We start from the raw sequence: 21,660 nt of genomic DNA, 5'->3' as shown, positions 1-21,660 counted from the left end.
GAAGGGCACGGTGCAGAGCAGCCTTTGGAGGTGAAGACCAAGGAGACCACGGGGTGGAAGATGCTGCCCAGCCAAGTTTCAGTGTGGTGAGACAGTGTTTCCAAATCAGCTGTCGTGTGTCATTCTCTTTCTTTTGGTCTTTGGTCCTGGGCCACCCAATACCCCACCCCACCCCTGTCACCGCCTCAGGAAAAGATGTAAGGCGGGGACAGTGGAAAGGGGGTATTCAAGGAAAAGGACGTGAGGAAGCGGCTGGCCCAGGCAGCAGGGGAGAGGGGCTGGCCTCCTGGCAGGCCGCAGGCGTGGTGGGGAGAGGCTGGATCCTGGGGTCTCCGAGAGTGCCTGGAACCAGGGCAGCCCTGGGCTCGGGAGTCCGGGAGGTGGCAATTCTGCAGCATTCACTGCAAGTCCTCCTCCGGAAGCTCTGCGTGCCTGCGTGGCCCCAGGCTGCCCGCGTATGGACCCCAGCCTCCACCTCCTTCCTGCGTGAGCTTGGGGTGACCTTGGGTGGGCTTCTGAGACTGTTTATGCCTCTACTTCCCCATCTGAAAAATGGGAAATAACAGCCCCTTCTCCTAGGGCTGTTGCAAGGACTCAACCAGTTCATGAACACCCACAGAAGTGCAAAACCCAGCACCCGCAGGGCAGGCCCTGGGTAACGCCAGGGCTGCCACGGCCCCGCCAGCTCAGCTGCATCTCCCCGCTGCCCCCGCCGTGGACCCTTCGGATTCCTCTGAACAGCTCTCCAAGCAGCGCCCATGGCGCCCGCCCCAGGGCAAGGTCCAGCCAAGAGGCAGCAGTCACTGCAGCAGGCTCGTGGAAGACACCCACATCCCAGTCCTGGAACCCGTGAATCACAGCATTCCATACAGGACTGCGCAGGGCTGGGAAAGATTCCTAATCACGGCCTCGAAATAGGGAGATTATCCCAGATGATCCCAGTGGAGCTAATCTAATCACATGCGCCCTTCGGAACAAGGAACTTGGGTTGGAGCTGGAGAGGTGAGTCCGAGGCCAGGAGGCCAGAGGACCTGGGCCACCAGAGGGAGCTGGGCCACCAGAGGGAGCTGGGCCACCAGAGGGAGCTGGGCCATGGTGCTGGCTTTGAAGACAAGGGGGCCGTGACCACAGAGGTGGGCAGCTTCTGGAAGCCCAAACCACCTCCAACTGGCAGCCAGCAAGGGAAAAGGGCCCAGTGCAGTTACGGCATATTCTGCCAGCAGCTGCGGGGCCTGCAGGCAGACTATCCTGAGACCCCAGAGAAGAGCCCAGGCCACCAACACCTCCATTTTGGCTTTGAGTGACCTAGAACAGAAGAACTGTCTGAGGACACCCGGGGTTCTGACCTACAGAACTTTGAGATAATAAATGTGTGTTGTTTTAAATAGAAAACCAACACAGTAAACAAAATACACCACGCGTTTAGCACCAGCTAGGTGCTGTCCCAAGACCGTGTTAGTCTTATAACACGACCACTGTGATTGTCCCCAGGACACGTCTAAGCAGTTGCCCTGAGGTCAGCTGCTTGCACAGCTTGCCTGACCTGGGCTCACCAGGGCAGAGCCAGGCTGCCTGTGGCAGGTGATCCACAGCCAAGTTCATGCACTTGACTGCTCAGAGCTGCTCAGCTCTTCCCTCACCGGTTCTACCCCATGTTCTTTTGAAATGACAAAGATGACCCACTCCTGTCTAGCTGGGAAGCCTTCTGGGGAGCAGTTCCAGCTTCCAGACAAGTCCCACACTCAGCTTGGTCTGTGCAGCCCAGCTGGCACCAGGGCCATGCGGCCGGGCCATGCCAGGGCATCTGCTGACACTCCCGAGAGTCATGCTTGTTCTTCAGTACAGCTGGGGCGTCCTTTCCTGTCCTGCTATGCTGGGTTTCTCTTTGAAGAGGCACTAAGCTTGGTCCTCTCTGGGGACCTGGCCCTGGCACCCCAGGCAGGATTCTGAGGGTCCCATAGCCAGTCTCAATGTCCCCCTTCTAGAAAACCTTGGCCCAACCCAGGCCCTCGCCTCTACCCCAGGCCCCCAGTAGAGGGCCCCACCTCTGCTGTTGCTTCAGGGAAGATCAGGAGAGAATCCAGTTCACTGTTGACTGTTAATCTGGGTTTAGGGTTTCACAGCAAGGAATTCCCCGAGTTTAGTCAACTACCTTACGATCTCCATGAGCTCCATGAGGAATTTCAGACATGTACATTTTTAGATGTTCCCAGAGTCAAATGTGAGAAGTTTCCTTCTCTAGAAGCTTTGAGCAGGCAGGTCTGAAACTCGACCCCCACCTCAACTGGCTGTGGGACTTTGGGCACGTGCCTTGATGGTTCTAAGCCCCATCTCCACACCTTTATATGAGGATAACACCAGTAACAGCCGCTCCTACCCCACATTGTTTTGAGGGTACCATTTTCTGTAATTCATGTACAGAGTACACAGGGACGTACATAAAATCACGCGAGATCCAGTCTCCGACGTAGTCTAAGCGTGAGAACTGTAGCTGCTTCTGTTATTTGTGCTGGTCTAAGATTATGAGCTTGCACCTCATACCCAGCAGGATGGCTCCATAAGATAAAAAACAGAAAGTCGGCGCTGGCGAGGACCTGGGGAAACAGAGGCTCTGGGCAAGACTGCGGGAATGGTAAGACGGCTGGGCGGTGGGAATAACATAGCAGTGTCCCCCCAAAATCAAAAGCAGACTTACCGTGGGATCTGCCCATTCTGCCTCTGGGTAGGACCCACACAGAACTGAAAGGGTCTCAAAGGGTGTCCCCCAGGACGGTACTGTGCTAAGTGAAGTGAGCCAGTCGCAAAGCGATAGCCACCACATGTTTCAACTCCCACGAGGGGCCCCCAGTGGCAAAGCAGAGGCAGGACTGTCCGGAAGAGGGTGGCCGTGGGCCGGGAGGCGGGCTGGGAGTCACTCACTGTGGACAGGGCTTTGGGTCGCACAATAAAGTGAAAGTGCTTAATGCCCCACATGCACAGGGGTTAGGATGGCAGCTTTATGACAGTCACATTTAGAGAGAGGAGTGATCTAGATCTTTTCTCTGAAGCTTTTCCTCCGGGAAGCCCTCCACCTGCTGGAGGGAAAGTAGCCCATAAATTGCCATGATGGGAGCTCCAGGGATGGATGAGCCCAGGGGGCCGCAACCCGGAGCAGGCCCAGGTGCGCACTAGGGGCAAGAGGGCCAGCAAGTGCGCTCCCACCAAGAGCCACCCCAGGGTTTCATCACAGAACTGGGGAGGGCTGAGCGTCTCTACCCAGGTCCGCCTGTCGCTTATTTCTCAGAACTTGAGGGGTTCACTCCTGATAAGAAAACGCAGATTCAAACAGCACAGAGACCAGGTTTCAGCTCTGAAATGAACACAGGTTCGCGGGCGGGCGGCGCAGGGCTGCGGGGTGGCGCCCCTGCCGGTGGAGAGCGCGCCTGCGGCGGGGCCTGGGGCCATCCCGAGAGGCGCAGGGGTCCAAGCCCGCAGGCCCACGGAATGACGGAAGAGGAAGGTAATCTGCGTGGCACTGTTTAAGAACAAGAATCAGGACGGCGACACAGACTCCAGTGGCCCTTTCCTCAAAGGCAGCCCAGAGTGACAGGTGCCCGGCAGGGGGACAAGACTCACTGCCTGGGTGTGCTCAGTGTGCGCCACACCTGTCTTTCTCCCGACCCTAAAGCAGGGCTGCAGGCGCAACAGGGGACGTGCCCCCAAGAGAGGGCAGCCAAAGTCCCCGCCCACAGGTGGGGGCAGGCGTGGGCTCTGCACCCCTCCTCCCCCAGCTGTCCCCCCACCCCCGCAAGCCCAGCACTGCGCCCAGGTGCTGCCCCACACAGCAGCCTTAAAGGAAACCCTGAAGCCTCCCAGCGGGGCAGGCGAGGCCTTGGAGGTGGCCAGCGCTCCACTCTGTAACCTTGGCTTCTCTTTCCCCAAAACCAAGATTATTGAAAAAGTACATAAAAGGGGCGGGGCGAGTGGAGACGGGAGCTCCCTAGAAGGTGAGGCGCTCGGGAGACAGAGAAGCAGGAGGGGCTCTCACAGGACGGTCCTGGCACCACCTCCAGGCGTCTCCAGGGGCACCCACGGCAACCTGGGAACAGGGAAATGGGCAGATTCTTGGGCCCCACCCCCAACCGCTGTGCCAGGGCGTCTTGGCTCCACTTCTGCATAATCCAACAACCTCAGGCTGTGCCAGACTTGCCGCTGTGCCTGATGGGGGACATTCCAGCTGCTATTTCAAAACGAAGGCTTCCCCTTCCTTCAGCATCCTCTTTCCCATGCCTTCTGGTAAAGCCCAGAATCCTTGTGGTGCAGGAGGAAGTCCGGCCTGTCTCTTAGCCCCCTTCCCACTCTTACTTCTGGATACCCTCGCTTTCTTTTGGTCCTCTGAGCTCACCGTACATTATTTTGCCCCAGGGCCTTTGCACTTGTGCCCTCTTGCCTAGTTGGGCCCTGGTTGCCCTCCATAATTCCTTTCCTTTAGAGCCCTGATGTTGGCACTCCTCTGTGGGATCCTGTGCCCCACAGCTCCCTCTCCTAGTGGCTTGCTGATTGCCCGTGATATCGCGCGTGGCTTGGTGCTGTGCTGAGGCTCCAGGTAGATATTTGTGGAATGAATGAGTGATAACAGCAAAACCAAGCTGGCTAAAGCAGGCTTCTTACTGGTTTAGGAACCCAAAGTCCCTCCAGAAGAGTCTGGAGGCCACGCCCTGTGGATACCAGTCTTGATTGTCACTGAGATACACGCTTCCAAGTGACTTCCATTCTCTTCCCGTGCTTCATTTCTTCAATTAAAAAACCACACTAAGTACTCTCCTTGATCAGAGAATGTGAAGGCTGTCACAATGCAATAGTAACACTTGAAATAATGTGTCAGTCTTGCCAATGAATATAAATCTTAGGAAGCCTGGCTCCCTATTCTTCAGGATTTACCAAGGCAAATAAAACGAGTGACCTTTTTTTTTTAATTTGCTAACTGTAACTGCTGGGTAGTTTTAAGGCATATTTTTCTTTTCCGTTTAGGTTTCTGAACTTTATGCTGTGGGATGACTTTTAATAACTCAAATAACACAAAAGGATCGATAGATTGTTCAGTTATTACTCCGGGAGCCCATAGCTGATCCAGCATGCTTCTTTGGCTAATTAGAAATCTCAATGAAGTCAAAGAGGGGCAGTTTTCACCTCGTTTTATAAAACTGGAAAATGCTGTCGTGTCTTCAGATTTGGGCACTTCAAAACAAGCCCATTCCCGACGTCCTTTAAAGCAAGCCTCCTCCCCAGATTTAGGCTCTGGGAAGGGCATTTGCCTAAGGGAAGGTGTAGGAAAATGTTCAAAGTCCATTCACAGAGCATCTGGCAACTCCTCTGCCCTGCTCCTAGCCGGAGCAAGCTGGTGCTTCTGGGGACGCAATCGATTCCTTCCCAGTTCAACGTGACTGCTGCCACGTTCTCGCCTTAGCCAGACAGGAAGTACAACTGCCTAACATCTCCCTGTTGTGCTAAGAAGAAACTTCAACTCATTTTCTTTGTTTCTCCCACTTGGTCCCTGAACAGATTTCTTGTGTCCTTGTTGGGAGATCATATCATGGGTGAAAGTTAAATCTGCTGAATTTATGATAAACACTCTCAGAAAACTGACAACACAGGGGAACTTTCTCAACTTGGTAACGAACATTCTCCCAGTTCCCTAGCGTTAACATCATATTTAATGGCAGAAGACTATGTTTTCCTCTTAAAATCAAGAACAGGGTCAATAGAAAGATTATACTACTCCTACCACTCATACCCCACAGAGTACTGGAAGCCCTAGCCATTGCAGCATTACAGAAAGGTAAATGAAAGGCACACGATGAAAAAGGGTAACATAAAAGTGTTCCTACTTGCAGATGACATGGTTATTTACATATCAATTCCCCCCAGATCTACAGAAGAGCTTCTAGAAAGTTTAGTTAAGGTTGCAAGTCACCATGTAAGCATACAAAAAAGTCCTGAATTTTCTGGACACCAAAATTTAAAAGTATAATACTGTTTACCATCAATAATGAAAAAAGGGAAATGCTTAAGTGCAAATCTAACATGAGTGCCCAGGACTTGTAAGCTATAAAACACTGGTGAATAAATCAAAGAGGACCTCATAACTGGAAAAACACACCATGTTCATGGCTGGCAGATGGCATCGAAAAGATAACCTTCTTCTCACTTTGACATACAGGTTTGAACACAGTTTCTACCCAAATCCCAGTAAGATGCTTTATAGATATAAACAGGGTTATTCCAAAATTTATATGGCAAAGCAAAGAAAGCAAAATAGGTAAAGCAATTTTGCAAAATAAAAATGAAATGGGAGGGATCACTCTTACTGCTTAAGGCTTGTACAGCTGCCGAAGCCCGGACGGCCTCGCATCAGCGGATGGATAGGCACACAGATCCACGGATCGTGATGGAGAACTCAGCAAACGGTCCCCAGCAACAATGGCCCGATGACTTTGGAGAAAAGCACAAAAGCAATTCAATGGTGCTTTTCCAAAGAATGGAGTCCCAGCAACTGCCTGTCTACAGGCGAGCTAAGGAGCATTGAGCTGGACTTCCCTGGGGACAAAAATACCCTCCAAGTGGTCGGCAGGTGTGAAGATAAAACACAAAATGACAAAACACTGAAGATGTCTCACGTGTACATGGACGTGTCACAGACGTGACACCAAACACAGGAGCCACAAAAGAAAGACATTTCACCAACTCAAAAGTGAAAACTTCGCCTGTGAATGAGAATGAAAGACAAGCCACAACCACCTCTCCGATCAGGGACTTGCCTCTGGGTGACAAAGAACGCTCAGAACCCAACAGGAAGAGCCCAGGCTGCCCCACGAGGAACCGGGCCAAGGCCTGAAGGCACATTTCACCACCGAGGACGTGCCAAGGCAGGTGAGCTCCAGAGGTGAAGTCCGGCATCACTAGCCGTCAGGGAAGTGCAGATCAAGACCCAGATGCCATTGCCGCTGAGCAGGACCCGACTGAGGGGCAGGCCACCACGATGCTAGCGAGGATGCAGGAAAGCTGCACCGCACGTTGCCAGCGGAAGTGTACGACGGTTCAGCCATCTGAGTGACCACCTGGTGACTCTTGAGCCACCAAACACGTACTTACCCTGTGGCATTTATCCTGGGGCAAACACGTCCACCAAAAATCTGAACCCAGCCGTTTATTGCAGATTTATTTATAAAATCCCCAAACTGAAAATGATCCAACTGTGCTTCAGTATGCGCATGGTTAACGTGGACGCTGTCCAGCAACCAAAAGGACCCAGGTACAGTCTAAACAGATCTCAAGGGCCGACTAAAACCAGACAAAACCAAACCCCCCACCCTGTCTGGAAAGGTCACTGTACAACTTTATTTATGTAGCATTCCAAAAATTATAGAGGTGGAGAATAGATTAGTGGTTGCTGGGGTCATGGGTGGGGGGGTGGGTACTGTGACGACCCAGGGGTCTCACAAGGGTCATATGGTGTTGTCACTCAGTTGCTGTACAGGAACCTATGTGTGTGATACAATGACATAGAAACACACACACACACACACACACACACACACACACGGCACCAAGGTCAACTTCCTGAATTTGATGTTAGAGTCACATAATAAGCATCCGTTGGGGAAAAATGGCAGCCACGCATACTCAATCTCTCTATAATTATTTCAAAATAAAAATTTAAGCACTTATGCTAAGCGAGTTCTGAGAGAGAGCTGCTTTCTGCAGCTGTAGATTCTGCCATATTTCTCTTTTCACTTTAATATTTTAACCCCTTTCAAATATTTAAGAAGGTGCAAAGTTGCTGCTTTTATTATTCCTTTTTTTTTTTTTCCCCAACATCCTTGACTGTCAATGAGCTGAGACTTTGGATCAAACTAGTGCTAATTCAGAGAAGGAAATGAAATGAAAAGATGCTGTGGATGAAACCAGGACTCTGCCTGATGGGCTCTGAGGGCCCGAACAGTCCCAAGAAGCCTTGTAAAGGGAAAGAGGGGCCAGGCATGGTGGTGCACACCTGTAATCCCAGAGGCTTGGGAGGCGGAGGCAGGAGGATGGCAAGTTCAAAGCCAGCCTCAGCAACTCAGCGAGGCCCTAAGCAACTCAGCGAGATCCTGTTTCGAAATTAAAACTAAAAAGGACTGGGGATGTGGCTCAGAGGTTAAGTGCCTGTGGGTCCAGTTACCCGCCTCTCCAAAACAGGGAGAGAGGCCTAGTCCAGGGCAGGGGGAGGTCAGAGCCCCAGCTCCACCCTGGCTTTCCAGATCAATCTAGAAGGCGGCGGAGGGCCGATCGGGGGACACCTGCAGATGTGTTCGGCGAAGGACAGAGTGAACGCCATGCTGCCTGTGCTCAGCTGCTTGACTTGTCCCAGGAAGGGCGGAATGTTGACACTGATTATGGGAAGCACAGGGAGAGACGTGCTGGCTGCCAGATGGGGTCACGGGGTGCTCAGGAGGGCTGGAGGGGCGCAGGCTTACCTCCAAAACAAGGTCTGAATCCTCATGCTTCCCAATCGTGGTGCTTTTATTCAGGACAAAAAAGCCCTCGGCGCTCTTTAGATAGGCTTTCATTTTCTCTGCTTTCCCTAAATGAGTTTTTCAGAAAGAATTCTGTTAGAAAAATGCAGTCCTCCAGCTGCTCAACAGTATCAGACTCAGAGTGAGTGACACAGCTGTAGTGACAGGCGGAGGGGAGGACCATGGACTGGACCATGACTGTGGAGACAGGTCCGCACCTCCGCACGGGCGTCTTCTCTGACAGAGCCATCTAACACCCAGACACGTCTGAGTCTGATAACAGAACAGACGGCATTTCCTGCGGAACTCGGCACCGAAAGAAGCTGAAACAACCCCAAAACAAACCTGAATCCCACTGACACTTGCTGCCCACCTCTCATCAACCTAACTGACATGCCAATATTCATAGTCGGTATTTCTAAACAAGCACTGACCAGCTCTGTGACCTTGGTGGAGTTACTTATTCACTCTGTGCCTTGGTTTTCTCATCTGTAAAATGGGTTTGGTGAGGATAAACTGCGATCATACAGGTGAAATATGGGGAATGGCACCTGGCTCCCTCTGCACACACATTAGTACTACTGCTATGAATGCTGCTGTTAGCCTTGGCTTCTCCAACTCTGATTCAGGGAACCCCAAGTTTCCATAGAGCTTGAAGTGTGAAGAGCCAGCCATTGAAGAAGCAGGCACTAGATGCTTTCTTTCTAAATTCCTGCATTTCTTTACATACTTAGCTAGACAAAAAGGGGTGATTTCTAAAGTCAAAGAATGATTGTAGCTTGGCTACGAGATCAGGATCCTGCACCTGTTTCCCCGCAACATTTTATTATGAAAATGTTAAACATGCAGAGAACTTTAAAGAAGCAGATAGTGGATTCCACAGCGGACATTTTGATGTATTTTCTTTACCACATGAAAATCTGTCTATTCAGTCACACATCCATTTCACACTTTGATGCAGTTCTAGATAAGTTGCAAACATGTTTTTCAAAACAAACACTTTGGAGACTTCAGAAGGCTGTAAAATGTTGACAACAATTCATCTGCTGCTTGAATTCTGAATTCTGATTGAGCTACGTCCATGGACACGTGTGACATCCTCCACTGTGACGTGTGGAGGAACAGCAGTCCCTCCTTTTCCTTTTCAACTGAAAAGTCACTGAAATGCAAAGTTGCTGGACTTAAGGGAAAAAAATAGCGATCGCCCAGCTGAGACGGTAAAATCTGGGCCCTCTGTAATTCCTGACCGGTTGCTATTACTTCATCTCCAGCCCCCGGAGCTGTCATGCCATGTCATCCTCTCGCAGGCTCTCTGCTTCTCATCCTCACCACTGTCATCATGTACTGAGTCCCTAATAAGTGCCAGGCATTGTCACCCTTGAACACATGGGTACTCTTCATCCTCAGAACAACCCTGCAAGGTATTGTCCCTACTTTACAGATGATGAAACAGTCTTAGGGAGGTTAAGTTCACCCAGAAGTTGCGTGGCAGGGAGAGAACTCAGCCTTTGCAGGGAATTACTAGGATAGAAACAGTGTCTCCCTCTAGGGCAGGGGGCAAATTTGCATATCTTAAAGGTACTGTTCTCTTCTAGGGCCTAGGCTTGCCCTAGGGCTCCCGAGCTCTGGGTGCCTTAGTTGGAACCCAGACTCGCTAGCTGTGCAGCAGCCATCTGGGCTGTTCTGCATCACTGGGCAGGGCATGCTGGACAAGAGGAGCCACTGCACAGGAAGCTCACGCTGCCTGCTGTGTTGTGAGTAATGAAGTTCTTCATCTCTCCCTCCAGGAGTCTCCTGCCTTCTGCCAGCATCCATTAAGCTTGTTAGCTTGCAGACAGGAGTAAAATCTCGGGCCCTCTTTCATTCCTGATAGGTTGCTCATTACTTCATCTCCAGCCCCCAGAGCTGTCATGCCTGGCAGTAAATTCTTACTGAATAAATGAAATTACAAAACAATGCCCCAAAGTCAGTAGTGCAACCTCCTAATCTCTGGTGGTAACCACCTTTCATGTTTCCTTAGGTATGTAGGCTCAATGACATTGAGGACAACTTAACACCTGTTTCTCAAGCTGTCTGGGTTAGGCAAAGTTTCTCCACTTCAATCTTGCCCCGTGCATTCGCAGGCCTGTCTGAAAACACTGTAAAAAGGAACTTGAATGTGTTAAGCTCTAAATCAGCTTTTACTTGATACAACAGAGCCCGGACCACAGTGAAGAGCCAAACAGCTGCTCTCCTCCTGCCAAAGGAGATTCAGAAGCTGCACTTCTCTGAGGGCCACAGGTCTAAGTGGCCTGGGAGATGCAGAGGTCCTTCCAGGGGATATCTACAAGGCGAGGTTTGGAAAGGGGATTCCTCTGGCCACTGGTGGGTGTCCTCCGTATCACCGGCAGCCGGGGACTCTCCCCCTAATAATCCCTGCTGTATCCCCTCTGGACATCCTGGTGGCCTAAGGCTCCTGAGCGGGTCGACAGGAGCGACAGGGTCCGGGCTGCGCCTGGGAGGAAGGGAGGGTGTAGGGGCAGCGCCTCTGGGCGCTCCTGCGGACGGACGGGAGTCCCTCCGCCTCCTCTCTCCAGCCCCGGTCCTGCGGGTGGTCCCTGCTCTGGGCCCGCCTCCCCCGGGCGAGCCGCACTCACCTGGCGGGAGGAGGACGCCCCCGCCCAGTGCCCGGCCGAGAGCCTTGCGGGCTCGGGAAGCGCCAGCCCGCTCTGCGGCGAGGCCGCGGGGCCGCGCTCCGTGGAGTCTCCAGCTGGCGGGCGCCCGCCCGGCCTGTGTACGCGCGTCGCCATGGCAACGCCGCGCGGCCAGGCCCGGCCGGAGGGGCGTGGCCTGCGCGGCGGCGGGGGCGTGGCCTCACGCGGAGCATCCTCGGGGTGGGGCGGGGGCGTGGCCTCGCGCGGAGCATCCTCGGATGTTGGGCGGAGGCGTGGCCTCGCGTGGAGCATCCTCGGGCGTGAGGTGGGGGCGTGGCTAAGTATGGCGCATCCTCAGGGTGGGGCGGGGGCGTGGCCTCGCGCGGGGCATCCTCGGGGTGGGGCGGGGGCGTGGCCAAGTATGGAGCATCCTCAGGGTGGGGCGGGGGCGTGGCCTCGCGTGGAGCATCCTCGGGCGTGGGGTGGGGGCGTGGCCAAGCGCGGAGCATCCTCGGGGTGGGGCGGGGGCGTGGCCACGCAAGGAGCATCCTCGGGTGTGGGGAGGGGGCGTGGCCACGCGCGGAGCAACCTCGGGGTGGGGGTGGACCTGCTGCCAGGCGCTGCAGACACGCGGGGCCGGTGGCCTTTCGAAGACCGTGAAGCCCAGGCGCGGCCACAGAGGGGGCAGAGCTAGGAAGAGGCAGCAGGGCGATTCGACCCGAGAACCCGGTTTGTGACCCCCTCGCTCCAAATTGTGCCACGGGGCGTGGCGGAGCGCTGGGAGGTGGGGGAGCTGGACCCCGTAGAGCTTGGAGGTGAGCACCCCGCCCCACCGAACTCGAGCCCGTGCTGTTACTGACCCCAAACTGAAGGAGCGAGCCCAGGGACCATGGGGTGGTGGGAGGGCTGGCTTGGAAGGAGGAGGGTTCCTTCCCGGTGCTGGGAAACGAGTTTCCACATCCATCCCCGACCGCCCCTGCTTTCCCGGTTAACAGACATCTGTTCACTCTTGTTCTTTATCTCTGCAGACATGCCCTGGGTCCCCTTGAGTGTCAAACTGTGACCGCAGACCCGTATTAGTTTCCTTAAGAAGCCCCTTGCCCAGTGGGCACAGGACTAGGGGATGGGGCGTCTAGGGAAGATGTGCAAATCAGATCTGCCCCACCCGCGCCTGTCCGAGCACCCCGGAACTCTTCCTGGAGAAGTCCTCATCTTACTCGCAGGAAGTGGCCGAGGAGGTCCCTGGAGAAAAACCAAGTACGTTTTTCTAAGAAAGGTGAGCTGTGGCTGACCGCACCCTAGTCAACAGGAAGATCACAGAAGAGGGAGAAATAGGGAAATCAGTTCGGGGTGCTCCAGGACATTGGCGTCTCTAGCCAGCTGCCCAGGCCCCTCTCCCACCCCTATTTCCACCCCTCTATGCGCGTCTTTAGCCCAGTCCTTGTCCTCGGACTGTACCCAGGACTCAGACTGGCTCACTACCAGACAGACCTGGTGAAACCAATGCCAGCCATGAGCTAGAACAACCCACAGCATCTGCCAGGCTCAGATGGTATCTTGCCATCATCCCCCATCTCAGTGAAGAGATGCTCAGCTGAGGGCAGAACTGACACTCAGAGCCACTGGAACAGAACTGCCAGGGCTCGATTGGATCCTCCTCCCCCAGATGCTGCCTGACCTCCTGGGCATGTCAGACTCTCCAGACCTAATTCACTGTAGGAGTGAAAATCAGAAGTGTGGGCAGCCCAAGGACTGAGAACGTTTCCTTTGTCCCTCGCTGTCCAAGGGCTTTCTACTTACTGGGTCCTGGCCTTCATATTGGTCATCTCATTTAACCCTGGTCATAACTGTGTGTGTGGGCGAAGGACCCACAATGGTGACTGAGGCAGAGAGCCACCTAAAATATCAGCAGTGATCATTACTTCTGTTAAATCACCCCATACCCTTAATGGGGACATAAGCCTCAGAGACACAGAGGAATATCCCTGAGGTCACAAAAGCTAGAAAGTCGGACAGGATTGAATCTGCAGAAGGTCTTCGACTTACCATTTATGGTGTGTGAAAGTGAAGTGCGTTCAGTAGAAACCATACTTGAATTTTGCATTTTGCTCGTCTCCTGGGTTAGTGATGCAGGATGACATTCCCTCTGCATTCTGGGTAGTGGCAGCCACACCATCCCAGGAGGAAAAAGTTCTCTGTAGGACCTTGTGTTGCCAAGCTATGGTGTTGGGTGAATTTTGCATATTCAATGTGTTTTTGAGCTTTGATTTTTTTCAGTTTTTGATGGGCTCACTGGGATGTAACCTCATGGTAAGTTAAGGAACACCTGTAGATGAGTGTCATTGCCCTGAGGGACTACAGGTGACAGCTGTCACAACCATAAGAGGACACCTGCTCGCCACCTGCTCTCCCTCACTTCTGAGCAGGCTGAGCTCCTGTCTGTCCCGAGAGCCGAGGCAAGAGGGAAGGGTTCGTAAGCTAGGAGGGGGCAGCTCAGGCCTGCCACCTGCTGCAACTTCTGGACCCTGGGTGCCGGACTTCCTTCCTGCAACTTCTGCACCCAGAAAACCTCATTCCTCCCCAGCCACCTTCCCTGGGCTGTCCTTGTCCCCTCCCTGGAGACCTGGCAGATGCATCTGTTGCCCTTGCATTTGCACATGGAATGAGAGCTGGCTTTAGGCCCCATCCCTATCCAGGAGAGGTGGGAGAGACCTGTACTGGGGAGAGAGTGAAGGATGAGCGTGTAGGAGCAGGAAATAGCTGGCAGTTGAGGAGGATGATGAACGACAGGACAGAGGGCCACTGGAGACTCCCTGGGCCACTAACAACCTGACCACATAAGCTGAGCAAGTAGAGACTTTACAGCAAGTGGACGCTCACAGAGGCCTACAAAAAGAACTTCAATCCTGGAAAGAATACTGGCACCTTTCCCCAGCAGATGAGGAAACCCACAGCTGGGTCTCCAGTGGACTCGGGATGGCTAGTTCGGAGCATTTCTCTTGCAAATCAGTCGGTTCCCTTGCTTCCTTGTGCTCTGTCTGCACATTTTGTTAGGAAACCGCGGGCCACCTGTGCCAATCCCACCTTTGCAGACTGACTTTTTATTTTTATTTTGTCCCTGCCTTTCCCCACAGTGGAACATGGAGGTAATAGCGTGGACCGTCTGGATTTAGTGGGCTGATAGGAATGGTGCCTAGGCCTGTGCCTGGCACGACAGACTCACTCCAGGAGGGTCCGCAGTCACTGGTGCTGGGGAAGGATGGTTCCAGTCTCAGCCCAGGGTACAAACGCCCTGGAGAAGCTTTGGGTTGGAGTGCCCTCAACCCAGGCAGACCTGATCTCTGAACAGTGCATATCATCTGTCCAGCTGCCTTGGAACTTTTCTGCATATGGATATCATGGATATCATGGTGACCATCTAGAAGAGATTTCCAGAAACCCCACAGTCTCTGTGAGGTGGACAACTCCATAAATTCTACTTCTGGGTGCCTGGGCAAACCCCCACTATTTTTCCCGCATCTCAGTGAACCTTCGTGGACATGGTTAACAAAGCCAGCCAATATTTATTAAGGCTCACTAGGAACCAGCCATGGGTCATGCGTAGTTTTACTTAACTTTTAGCCCAGCCCTTTTATAGAAAGGGGAATGGAAACCCAGAGAAGTCAAGTAGCTTGCCCTGTGACAATCTTTGCAAGTGGTGGTTCCAAAATTCAACTTCTGGCTGTTCCACTCCAAAGGGTAGCATTATTGGTAAACATTTATGCTGAAAAAAAACCCCACCAAATTTGTATGGAAAGAAGAAAGGACCAGGGGTGGTATATTTATGCCACAGGATACAACTTGGTAATAAGAAGGAAAGAACTCCTGATACACACAACATGGATGGTTCTAAAATCCTTGAAAAACAAACCCCAGGCACAGACATGGATTGCTATGAATGAAATCCATGCATAGGAAAAGTAATCTAGAGTAACAGAAATCTCTAGTGGTTGTCCAAGGGAAAGGGTCAGGGCTCGGAAGAGAAAGGCTGGCTGTTCTGTGTCTTGGATGTGGCACTTCTGTAGTGTATCTGATTGTCCAAACTCACCAGAGTAAACAACTGGAGTCAGGAGACGAACAGAGTCCATGGGAGTGATGTGTAGGTTATAAGCAAACGTGACTGGCATCCTTGCATTTGGGTATCTGAGGGGGATCCTGGACCCACCCGCATGGGCAACTGCATGTCTTTCCAGGGAGTACATGTGTGCATTTTTGTTGCACACACACCTGGGAGTGGAATCACTGGGCCACGAGTATGCATGAGTCCTGCTCTAGAAGATTCCAGCAAAGATTTTTCCAAAGAACTGGTACCGATCCACAGTCCCTCACAACATTGAATACTCCAGTCTGAGCTTTTAAATATTTTCCTTTCCTTTTCAGAGGGAATGTTGACTTGAGTTTCCTGGGGCGGCAGGTCCTGAGCCTGGTCCCTGCTGGAATTCAGAATCGCCAGATCCCCAGGCCACGCCAGCAGGGTTTCAGATTGTCTGCAGGATGAGATGTAATCTGGAAGCTACGCTCCAGGTGGTGACAGTCCTTTTCTTGCCCACCCAACATCCCAGGTGCCTGGACCAGTACCTAACGTGTACCTGGCACTCCATAAATATATTTTTTTAATTAAATGAATGAGTTTAGGAACAGGGAGACCCTCCCAGGCCTCTGAGAGGGCGTGGGTTCCTGAAATTGATGGAGCCTCTGCAATGGGGAAGGGATTTTGAAATATCTGAGCCTTAACCAGATTTCTCCTCTAGTCTGGGTGAGCCATTTGAGCATCTGAAGAAGCAGTAGGTCTCAGGCAGAGGCCTGGGAGCTGAGTACCAGGCCCGCGGTGCTTGGCAGGGCTTAGGAAGTGAGAAGAGAGACATGCTTGCCTGGCGGCTCATAGGTGGACACCAGGCTCCCTTTGACCTTTGACTCCTGGGGCACTTTGGGCACATCTACCAACTGCCTGGCCAACCTCTATCAGTGTCTGTCTGTTGAACAGAAATCCCAGGAGGCCAGAGGCCCTGGTGGCAAGTGAACAGGGGCCCTGCCACAGGACAGAGCTCTTGGTTCCAGCACCTCCCAGGCGTCTGGCTTGGGATGACCTCATCGTTGTCACCTCCCTTGTCATCTGGAGGGTCCAAGTTCTCACTGCCATCACATTTCAGTGACTCTGGGTTTAAGCATTTTGTTCTCGTCTCAGGTCATTCCTGACTCTTTATCTTCCTTTCGAGCGGCTCGACCTTGGGCCTTTCTAGACATTTCTACTCAGGTTTCCTTGAATCATTCCATTTGGTCTAAATATGCCCAGTCTCTCCTCCTCCCTGGCGACACTCAGCTCAGATTCTCCCTTTTCACGGAAACAATGGCGCTTTTCTTTCTAATCCCTCACCCAAATCCTCATCTTTCACCAGGCTTCCTGACCTCTCCTGGGAGTGGATTGTTTCTTTGAAACGTAAGTCTTGAAGATCGTCTCCTCTAATCGGGGTCTGAATTTGGATCACTGCCAAGAAGCAAGGGGACAGGAATGTTCCTGGGTAATTAGGATCCTCAGCAGAAGAGGTAAGTGCTCTGTAAAGGCCCAGAGGGACCCTGGATGGAGAGGGAGAGGTGTTCTGCCTGAGGAGGGTTTGAGGGGCCAGCCACGGCTGGAAGGAAAAGGAAGCAATTTGGAGTCTCGAGGGATGAACAGGATTTCAGGGGTAGCGAAGGTGCAGAAAGCATGTGGTGGAAGGAAGGACCCAAGGGGATAGAGGCTGGAAGATGGGCTAAGTACAGGGCGGGAGCAAGGTGCTGAGAAGCAGAGGGCCCAAGGTGGGCTTCCAGAGTGTGCGAAAGACTTTAATTACTGAAGAGATAAGACCTTTTCCTACAGGGACAGAACCCAACATCAACTGGTTTGGGCATGAAGGCAAGTTCACCTGTTACCCTAAATGAAAGGGCTACTGGGCCCAAGTGATGTCAGGTCTCGGCCTCTCTTTAGCTCTTGGCAATGCTTTTAACCACATGGATCCAACCTCAGACAGAATCTGTCATGGCCACAGAAAGGCTGCCTCCGAACCAACCCTTGCAGCCTCTCAGCTTTGATGACGAATAGTGAATCTTCTCCCCGGTCTTCTCGATAAGGCCTCGCTGCTTCTCACCTTCTCTAAGGGGGTCTCAGGCCCGTTCCTGAGCCAGTGACTTTGGCCCAGAAGATTGCTCTGCTCTGATTGGTCAAATTTGAGTCACACACCCGCCCCTGCTCTTAAAGATGGAGGAACCTTACCAGGAAGACCCTGAAAGACTGGGCTGAGACTGAGAGAAGGTGGCGATCTCCCGGGGAGAATTGCAACAGACCCCGCCATGCTCTCCCTGCCCGCGCACGATCTGGCTCGTCTCTGGGTTCTTGCGTTTTGTTCTTGCGTTTGGATCGCTGGTGTAACTCGATTGTGCAGATGAATCCGCTTCTCCTGCCAGAATGGAAGTGCCGAAGTATAAGCGTTAATAGGTCTTCCTGGGGTCCCACAGCCTCCTCAGGTTAGATGCCCGGCCTCATTTTTCTTTCTTCTCATTTAAAAATCCTTCTTTTTGAAAATGCTTCATGCTCTGTCACGGTAGAATCCGAATCTGGCACTGGAAGTCCCCGGGAGGGGGTGTCTCAGCCCCTTTGTGCCTTCTGCTTACTCTCGCTGTTTCCCAGGATGGTTTGTAATTCGACTGTGACCTCATTTTTGATGGAACGTAATCTCTGGGAATCCCGCGAGCTCTGATTCCTGGCTGCTTTCCTCTGGGACGGTTTCCCTTTGTTCCAGCTGGATGCCAGGATGTCACCACTGCCACCACTGCCACTTGCCTCTCCTCTTGGAGTTTCCCTGCTCAGTGTCTGGACTGCAAACTTGAACCCTAGCCCCATGTGGTTTTAAATCCGTAGGGTTCATGATCACCATCATTATGATTGTTGCCCCAGTATTGTTTTTGTTTTTTTTTTTTCCATTCCAGAGCCCACAGACTCCCTTTTCTGATGGTTCAGAGAAAGGTATTTAAGGCCTCCTCTTCCCAGGACAGACAGTGCCTAGGGGCTGCTGGCTTAATATGGGCATTTTTTTTTTTTTTTTTTTTGGTACTGGGGACTGAACTCAGGAGTACTTAACCACTGAGCCACCTCCCCAGCCCTATTTTGTATTTTATTTAGAGACAGGGTCTCACCGAGTTGCTTAGTGCCTCACTTTTGCTGAGGCTAGCTTCGAACTTGAGATCCTCCTGCCTCAGCCTCCCAAGCTGCTGGGATTACAGGCGTGCACCCCCGCGCCTGGCTTAATATGGGCGTTATAAATTTGGCCAGTTCACTTTGCACAGGCCCAGTGCTTCCCCCTGACCCCCCACCATCTCTAGCACCTGTCAATTCCTCAGAGAGGCCTGGCCTCCGTGCTTCCACCTGGACTGTAGCTTGCTCTGCCTGGGTTGTGCGTGCGTGTTCCTTTGGGACTGCTTACTTAAAAAACATTTTTTTTTTTTTTATTATTGTGGAATTTTTGAAATGCACATGAAAGTTGAGAACAGAGCGTGATTAGCCCCAGACACCTGTTACTAGCTTCAATGTTTTCCAATCTTATTTCATCTCTCTTTTCTTCCTTCTGATTTCCTTTTTCTGGATTAATTTAAAACAGAGTGGGTCACTTCATCCAACTGGAAGCACTTCCCAACTGGAAGAAGCTCCGACATTGCTACACTTCAACACGTTAATAACGATTCCCGAACTTGACCCCGACTCTATGCTTGTATTTCCTTATTTTCTCCAAGAGGTCCTTTGACTGTTAGTGCTAGAGTCCACATCTGGAAGTTGCGTTTGCTCTCCATGTCTCTGAGATCACCTTATTCTATGACACCCCTCTCCCTGTTTTTCAGTGCCCCTGATTTTTTTAGAGAGTCCAGGTCTTTAGTTCTGCAGAATAGTCAGACCCTGGTTTTTGCCGATTGCCTCCTTAGGACTTCATGATCTGTTCCTCTCCTCCTGGTGTCTCCCACAATCTAGTAGTTGGATCTGGAGGTCAGATTAGATTCAGTCCTTTGGTCAAGGGTACTTGGTGAACCCGGTGTGATGGCACAGGTCTGATCCCAGCAAATCCAGAGTGAGGATCACAAGTTCAAGGCCAGCTAGACAACCTTGCAAGACCCTATCTGAAGTCAAAAAGTAAAAAGGGCTGAGACGTAGCTCAGTGGTCGAGCATCCCTGAATTCAATTCCCAGTACAGAAAAAAAAAAAAAAAAAAAAAAAAGACAGAAAAGGCAGACTGGGTCATGGGCCGAGGCTCCGCCTGCACCAGCCATGAGCCCGTGACATCTGGACAGCTGTTTCTATACATGGCGAGAGACAGGTTGGTTTTCTTCTTCCACATGTGGACATCCATTTTTCTGGCAGCGTGTATTGAAGAGCCGTTTCCTTTCCCCAACATACGTCCTTACTGCTTTTGCCAAAACTCAGCTGCCTGTAAATACACAGATTTCCTTCGGCTTGGCCAATCTGTTCCATTGGTCTGGCTATCGGCTCCTACGCCAGTGCTGTGCTATTTTGGCAACCGTTTCTCCGCTTCATAGTGTATTGTGAAGTCAGGTATCAATGCCTCCAGCTTTGTTCTGCTCAGGATAGCTTGGGCTACTGGGGATCTTTTGTGCTCTATACACGTTTTTGGAGTGTTTTTTATATTTCTGAGAAGAATGCCCTTGGTATTTTGATAGGCATTATATTGAATCTGTAGATTACTTTGGGTAGAGTGGACATTTGAACAATCTTAATCATTCCAATCCATGAACATGGGCTATCTTTCCACTTTCTTTTGTGTTCTCTTCCGTTTCTTTCATTCGCGTTCTGTAATTTTCATTGTAGAGATCATTCACTTCCTTGGTTACACTTATTCCAGGTATTTTGTTTATTTCTTGATTTTGTAGCAATTGTAAATGGGATTGCCTTCTTGACTTCTTTATCATTAATTTCCCTATTACTGTGTAAAAAAGCTCTTGGGTTTGTGTGTTGATTTTGCATCCTGCAGTTGAGGGTCCATTTTTAATTTTGTGAAGATTAATCAGTAGGGTCTGTGCTAACAAGCTGATCCATCCATTTTAAAGACCTCATCCACCCTTTTTTTCCTTCAATAATTTCTCATTTTGATTTTAAATCATGGTCAAATACATATAAAATTTGCCACCTTAACCATGTTTAAGGTGGTAAACAGTTTGGGAGTGTTGAGTATGTTCATGTGGTACCACCAGAATCTCCAGAAATTTCTCATCTTGTGAAACTGAAAGTCTGTGTTCATGAAACACAGACTCCCCGGTTCTCCTCCCTCTTGGCCACTGCATTCCAGTTTCTGTTTCCAGCAACCTGACTACTCTTGCTATCTCATATAGGCAGAATCTTCTTGAATGAGTCCTTTCATGCTGGGCTGATTTCACTTCCCATAATGTCCCCAAGGTGCCTCATGTCCTATCATGTGTCAGAATTTCCTCCGTCTTAAGGCTGAATGACACAGACGACGTTTTGTCTACCCGTTCACCCAGCCGCCCTCTCTGTAATTGTTATTCCTTGGTGATCCTTAACTAGAATTCCTCTATAAGGAATTTTCTTTCACCAACTATTTATCATAGAATGCAGTTCATTCAGGAAAACTGATTGACTCTTTCCCTTCCTGTGCTAATATCCAGAGAAAAAAAACTGCCCAAAGTGACTAATGGGTTTCTAAAAAAATATCATCGGGACCATCTGACTTAGAAACATGTAGTTGTGTTTTAATCCTGAAGTCACTGTTTGGGTTGAGGCTCACATGGTGCCCTCTTAGGGGTCTGTCCAGGGCGGCTCCTGTGTCCTCTGTTTTTCCAGGTGGACACCACCGGTATCTGGATAAACACAGATGTTCGCAGGGCGCTGGCGTGGTCTGCAGACAGCATCCTTGATTTCAGTTTCCTCCCTGTCCAAGGAAGCTGGACAAGATGAACCGCTCCCTCTCAAAACCCAGCTTTCTGCAGCCTCTCACAAGTTCACATACTCGTGTCTCCCAGTCCCGCGACCCGACGCAGTCATCGATATTTCATTTAACAAGCACAGAATTGCCACTCGGGTGACAGGAATCTCTCTACTTTCCCTTACTACATTTTCCTGTAGCAGACTTAAAACTGTGGTTTTTCAACCAGGGCGGCCTCAGCCCTGCCCCAGGTGACTTTTAAGACCTTTGTGTGTGTGTGGTGCTGGGGATTGAACCCAGGGCCTTGTGCCTGCGAGGCAAGCACTCTACCAACAGCTGCATCCTCAGCCCCCACAGGCGACTTTTGACACTGTCTGGACAGGTTCTTGATGGCCGCATGTGTTGGTCAGATTTCCTTTTCTGTGACACAATGCCCTCGTGAGGAGGAAGGTTCACTCAGGCTTATGATTCCAAAGGCTTCAGTTCAGGGGCAGTTGGCGCCACTGTTTGGGGCCTGGGGTGAGGCAGAACATC

The 21,660-nt window shown here is 51.4% G+C and overlaps 1 protein-coding gene and 1 pseudogene across 5 annotated transcripts in view; one reads left to right on the top strand and one right to left on the bottom strand.

The window, feature by feature from the left end:
* FHAD1 (forkhead associated phosphopeptide binding domain 1) overlaps window positions 1–11,298 on the bottom strand; it is a 105,592-nt gene extending 94,294 nt beyond the window's left edge. For all 4 annotated transcript variants that reach the window (XM_079142806.1, XM_079142809.1, XM_079142808.1 and 1 more), the window contains exons 1-2: window positions 11,171–11,298; window positions 8,496–8,602 (exon numbers count right to left, since the gene is read on the bottom strand). In XM_079142806.1, coding sequence (XP_078998932.1) covers window positions 8,496–8,588 — 93 coding nt within the window. In that variant the 5' untranslated portion in view covers window positions 8,589–8,602; window positions 11,171–11,298. The remainder of the gene's footprint in view (window positions 1–8,495; window positions 8,603–11,170) is intronic.
* LOC306654597 (caspase-9-like) overlaps window positions 1–21,660 on the top strand; it is a 462,751-nt pseudogene that overhangs the window by 170,193 nt on the left and 270,898 nt on the right. The window lies entirely within an intron of this gene.

The sequence above is a fragment of the Sciurus vulgaris genome, assembly GCF_902686455.1.
Source record: "Sciurus vulgaris genome assembly, chromosome: 1".
In the NCBI taxonomy this organism is placed as follows: Eukaryota; Metazoa; Chordata; class Mammalia; order Rodentia; family Sciuridae; genus Sciurus; species Sciurus vulgaris.
This window is presented reverse-complemented; position numbering and strand designations above follow the sequence as displayed.